Source organism: Neltuma alba, unplaced genomic scaffold (assembly GCF_004799145.2).
Source record: "Neltuma alba isolate B1F8T4 unplaced genomic scaffold, ASM479914v2 tig00000105_pilon, whole genome shotgun sequence".
In the NCBI taxonomy this organism is placed as follows: domain Eukaryota; kingdom Viridiplantae; phylum Streptophyta; class Magnoliopsida; order Fabales; family Fabaceae; genus Neltuma; species Neltuma alba.
Genome location: NW_021631921.1, coordinates 1,231,241 through 1,237,332, shown reverse-complemented (window position 1 = coordinate 1,237,332; position 6,092 = coordinate 1,231,241). Strand labels below are relative to the sequence as shown.

The window sequence follows — 6,092 nt, the reverse complement described above, 5'->3', positions numbered from 1 at the left end:
TCACACCTACATATATTTACAACTAAAAATAGTCCATTTGCATGTGGACTGATTCACCTGGAGAAGGTGTCCGTGTGGTTTCGTATACCATTTGCAAGTGACATTAGACAATTGGCAACATACATATATATATTCACAACTGTAATCAGTCCATTTACATATGACGACCTTCACCTGAAGAAGCTGTCCGTCAGTGGACAAGCAGGGGAGAGCCCGTTTGCAAGTGACATTACACAATTTGCAACATACATATATATATATTTACAACTCAAAATAGTCCTTTCGCATGTGGACAGATTACAGCCTAACATAACCTGGGACAGCTATAGTCACCTACTGTCATGAAATTTTTCAACTATTGACAGCACTATACAAAATATAATCGAACCCACCACCAAAAGATCAAAATGGGTTGTCATAGCTACTTCCCCAACAACTCAACAACTACATAGTGGGGTTCATATATGTACAAAAGTAGCTGTGTATCGAGCCAAAAAAATAAAAGACCATCTTCAGCAACAAAGTCACCTAGGGTTCAGGTTACTGCAAATCTTTCTAGTGTGACCAGCTTCACCACATCCTGAGCAATGATACAGTTTCTTCTGCTGGAATTGTGATTCAATCCTCCTCACTTTAGGTCTTCTAGCACGACGAGTTGTCAATGGTGGTTGTAGGAAGATGGTGGACGAGTAATCTTCATATCGAAAGGAATCTAGCCTAGGGATGTCATGGGTCTCAACTGGAATCATGAGTCTGCCATAAATTTTCTTTTAGGCTGAGAGTAAAAAGCAATCCTCGACATATGCATATATATTACCATATACCTTCTTGATTGTAGCACATGCATCTAGGCAAGGTAGTCTTGACATTTGCCAACCTTTGTAGGTGCATTCACGTAACACAAGATTTACCCGTACATCTAGGTTTCCCTATCTGACCCTGAAATTGTTCATTCTATAATTTTGCACATCCATTCTTTTTGATCTAGCCACATGATCCATCAACTTTTCCTATATATTAGGTCCCACACCACTGGTCCAATTCCTCGTGGCTTCTTTGCTGTGGTACATCTTGTTTGCTAATTTTTCCCTGTGCTCATGTATCAAGACAGCTATGTTGTGCTTCCTCTCACCAACAAGCCAAGCATTAAAGGATTCAGCTAGATTTGTTGTGATATTGTCCCATCTCTTGTAAGGAAATTTTCTTTGTCCCCAACGCTCAATGTCTCCATTTGTTTGAAGCCATTGTCCTAATTCTGGACAAAATGCCATTAGCTTTTCCATACTGCGATCAAAGTCTCTGTCAAGTCTTGCGTATGCAATAGAATCAAGTAATTTTAGTGCAACTTCCTTTGTCTGTCCGCTGGTCCTCCTCTTTCCCCTGGTTATCTTCAAAAACTCAGCACTGTAATTCTCCTTCACATGACGGTAGCAAAAAGCATGTCGATCTCCTCCAAACACAACTTGCACTGCACCTTTTATTGAGTTGTGTCTATCTGATACTATTGTCACTTCTAATGATCCCGTAATATCCTTTATGTTACCAAGAAACCATGCCCAGTCATCAAGCGTCTCACCTCCAACAATCACATATGCAAGTGGGAATAATTCATTATCCGCGTCATATGCTTGTGCTCCCAATAACGTTCCTTTGTACGGACCATTCAAGTGGCATCCATCCACATATAATATAGGTCTACCACCTTTCAAAAACCCTTCTACACAGTAACCGTATGCAATAAATACAGCTTGAAATCTATTATCTGATGATGCAACCACTTTGCTACCATTTCTGGATCACTTTCCTTTAGCCTTTCACATATCCAAGGGATTAGCATATAGACTCCTGCGGACAACCATAAATTTTCCAATGCTTTCTCTTTCGCCCTATATGCTTGTTGGTAGTTGAGGCTCAATCCATACTCTCTTTCCAAATCCCGTCTAATGTCATTTGGAGCTTTGTGCATGCAAGAAATCAACTCATCTATTATGACTATTGAAGCAAGTTTGCACCTCTTTCTCTGAGGGACAACTAAGTTGTCTTGTGCATAATGCAAGTGTTCACAGTTAAATCTTCTCACAACTAGGAATCCATTCTTCTCGCCTACACCATATGCTGAAATTTCCCAGGGACAACCATCTACACAGCACTTCACAATCATCTTATGCCTATCATTCTTTACATACCAGTAACTAAACTTGTGTGCAAGGCTATACTTATATAATGCCTCTCTAAAATGTTCAGCACTAACAAAGGTTTGCCCTCTTGACATCAACAAATCTGCCCACTTTGATGAATTCATCACTGCTATTGGGGTTGGCAACATTTCCATACCTACACTTTCTATCAGTGTTGGCACATCTTGTACGGGAGATATGTTTATGTTGTCTGTGTCTAGATCCAATTCAATTGGAGATACTGAGATTCCACAAGGGCCAACCAAATCATCTAACCTGCATAAACAAATACAGCTATTGAGTATTACAGTTCAATTTATCAAAATTGAACATATTTCTTATCCTACACACAATCTTAATAAAACTAGTTGAAAACAACTTACTCTTGTACACTGTCCAGCTGTGACACTTGTGTGAAGTCTTTCTCATTCTCACAAACATAAACATGGCCACTACTATTGTTGTACTCAATTAATTGTCCAACACCAATATCATCAACAAGATCCAAGAATGTGTCCCTGTCAAAGCTAACTGTGTACTTCATTTTATATTCACAAGTCCCTGGCCACACATCATGAGCTACCATGCATTGTAGTTCTTCATATGTCATCCCTTCTCTAATCAATCTTCCAGTAATGATGCCCCCTTCATAAATAAATTTCCCTTCTAAGGTCTTTACAAAGTGCCCTTTAACATGAAAGATGCAAAATACTTGTTTCCCACTACTACTAGCCATTTATCCTCTGCTGCTGCACATCATTCAAGTATGACACAATGTACGTTTACATCAGCAATTTGACAATTGACAACAAGAATTAGTATTTTCACAACATTATATTGCTTTTTCTCGCACACAACTAGAATTACCAAATTTACCATCGTCCTATATATTTTCACCATTCCTCTGCGCATCTACCTGTCATATAACCGATTCCAGCCCACACACCCATTTCCCTTTCATTTTTGCCTACCTAAGTTCCTTCAGCAACGCATTATACTCAATATGCACCCACTTTTCAAAACATCACAAACACTGCATCTTTAACAACTTAAAATAGCATGAGTATGAATTTCTTAAACCATAAACACCGTTAGATTTGCAACTCGCTCCCAACCTACATGCCCATGCACTTAAATACTCATTTCTTCCTCATTCACCCATCACAACCCACCTGTGCTAACCAAATCACACCAACAAAACCAAAATTTTAACAACAAAATCTTACCTCCCACGCCAACCTGACGCTACTTCCATAGAAGACGCAACACTGTAGGGCACACTTACGATTTCTCTCTCTTGCACCAACTTTAGCTTGGAGTTCAAAAGATGGTGGAGGGACGGACCTCAAAAGTGAAGCTCCGCCACTGCGTTTTCTCAGCTCATGGTTGTCAGCTATCTCCCTTCCGCACCGGCACGCTGCATAGGAGAGGCAGGAAATAACGTCATCTCCCCCCTTCCCGTCTTTCTTCCGTCTTTTACACCCACTGATAATATGTCTCATTTTCGGAGGGAAATAAGTTTTTACTAGGGGCAGTGGCGTCATTTCATTTGTGGAATTAATATCAAATTGGCCCCTTGGTCCTACAGTGAGGTTTCAGAAAGTTTTGGGGGCTCTTTGAGATTAATTGTCTTCTGCGGTCCTACAGTGAAATTTTCCCTAAAAATAAAAGTATATTTTTAACTTATTTATTACTTTTAATTAATTTTAACTAATTATTTATTATTCACGAATTAATTATTTAAATTTTATAATAAGGATTAGAGGAAGTATTTGTCATATGAAATATATTTATTTTACACTTCTCTTTCCTTGTTCTCGGCCTCTAACAATATTGAGGCGTTTGGACGTGCATGCCATATCTAAAATATTGTGTTGAATAATTTATATATAATCTCGAATTTTTGGATAATTATTCTAAATATTCAAACTATATATTATTATTTAATATTTAAAAAAAATCATCTTTCATCACAATCTATAACTACGTTTTTCAACATTTAAATATCTTTTTAGTTAAGCAGTGAGAGCTCAAAAGCCTGTTTGAACCTCAAATAAATAATTATGCAGTTGATTTATTCCATTTGACTATATTTTTTGGAATCCCCATGATCACACACTCAAGCATAAGTTGCTGGGAATAGCTTTTGCAATTGAAAAATGTCGACGAGAATTTCTCCTATTATTCAAATTTTGTGATCTTTGTTTTTTTATAATATATTTTCACTATTAGTTTTATTTGATATATAACAATTTTATTGAATTTAAAAATTTTATAATATAATCAAAATTATAAACTGTATTAAAATAATTTTTCGTTGTATAAAGAAGTAGTCTTTTAACAAATATAATATTTGGCATAAAAATAAATTTACGTGTTTAAATAATTCTTATGTGAAGGAATGGTATTTTGGTCAAAATAAAAGCTTAAAGTCAAACTTAATGGTTAACTACCAGTTGGATGAATGAAAATGGAAACCCAAATGTATGAGGAAGGTTTATGTGACATATATTTTAATTTTAAGAGGGTTTATATACGTTTTCAAAATAGAGGGATAAAATTTACCACAACATAATTTATTTAATTAACCTTCAATATTGATAGCTTAAAATTGCAAAAAAAATCAATTTATTTGAATAATAGGAGAAATTAAATAAATAAATTGTAAATTACCAGTATTGAAGCTTAATTAAATAAATTGATAAAATAATGTGATAGAAAATAGTTTGAAAGAAAAATATTGATGATCTAAAACGTTTAAAATTAGCCACATGAGAGATAGGTGTGGGCAACGGGGCTTACTAACCTACTTAATTTGAACTTTTTTTTGGGATATGACACCTCCTTTATATGCTGAATTTTCTTGGGTCCAATTTGGCTCTCAAATAATCTCACATCAATCTGGAATAATTACAATTTTCTAAGCCCAAAATAAATGGAAATTTATGAATTTAATTTTTCATGAGGGTAATATTTTATATTAATTCACTAAAATCCTCAAATAATTATTTCAAATGATCATCCAAATATAATCATTTAAGGCATTTACATAATTTTTGAATCATGGAATTTGGCCGAGTGCAAAATAATTATCCAAAAATAGGCTTTTAAACTTAACGTATTTTCTTGAGGCATTTTAACATTTAGTGCATCCACTGGGTCTTAAAAATCACTTAGAAACCTTTTCCCTATTTTCCAAGAAATTGCCTAATATGTTTTTTTTTCCCGGGATCATTAGTGATCAGATACATATATATATATGTTGCATTAATACGGATTTCAACAAGAGTTTTGATGATATTTTTGTTTTATCAGTGACATTTATTTTAATTTTTTCCTTCATCACGCTTCTGAGCATTGCTCGAAAACTAGTGCGTTCCGTCTTCCTGTTACTGTCCTTGAGAACACAATGGAGGTAATAATCATTTTATTCTTTCGATAATATATACTCTTCTCTAATCTGTGATTTTTATGAATATCATTGTTTGCATGCATGCATGTCTCCTTTATATATTATATAAAGAATAACTGATTAGCAATAGGACCTAATTTATCTTTAATTGTAATTGTAAATATTGCTGCTTTTAATCATTTAAATCTTCTTTGAATGATTCACTTATTAACTGAATAACTGATTAACTGCATATTATAACTGTGCAGCTAGCTGTTGTAGATGGCCATGACAATACCACAAATAAGGAATTTACATGTTCCCATGTTTAACTATAAAAATAGTAGCATGAACAAACATGAAACCGATGCAATATATATATATATAATTAACTATTAAAGCTACCTTTCTCTGGCTCTCCCGCACTTGTAGCTCATCGTCGGTGTCTTCCTGATAGGCTTGGACGCAAATCAGATCCTAAATCTAGAATTAGGGCTCTGCAGCGTCAAGCAGCTTCCCTCTTT

The 6,092-nt window shown here is 35.1% G+C and overlaps 1 protein-coding gene across 1 annotated transcript; it reads right to left on the bottom strand.

The window, feature by feature from the left end:
- Positions 1–1,010: 1,010 nt before the first annotated feature.
- On the bottom strand, positions 1,011–2,913 carry LOC114741731 (uncharacterized). The gene is made up of 3 exons (XM_028930016.1): positions 2,561–2,913; positions 1,801–2,453; positions 1,011–1,717 (listed from the first exon to the last, which is right to left on the bottom strand). The coding sequence occupies exons 1-3, from the start codon at positions 2,911–2,913 to the stop codon at positions 1,011–1,013; spliced, it is 1,713 nt and encodes a 570-aa protein (XP_028785849.1).
- Positions 2,914–6,092: the final 3,179 nt, after the last annotated feature.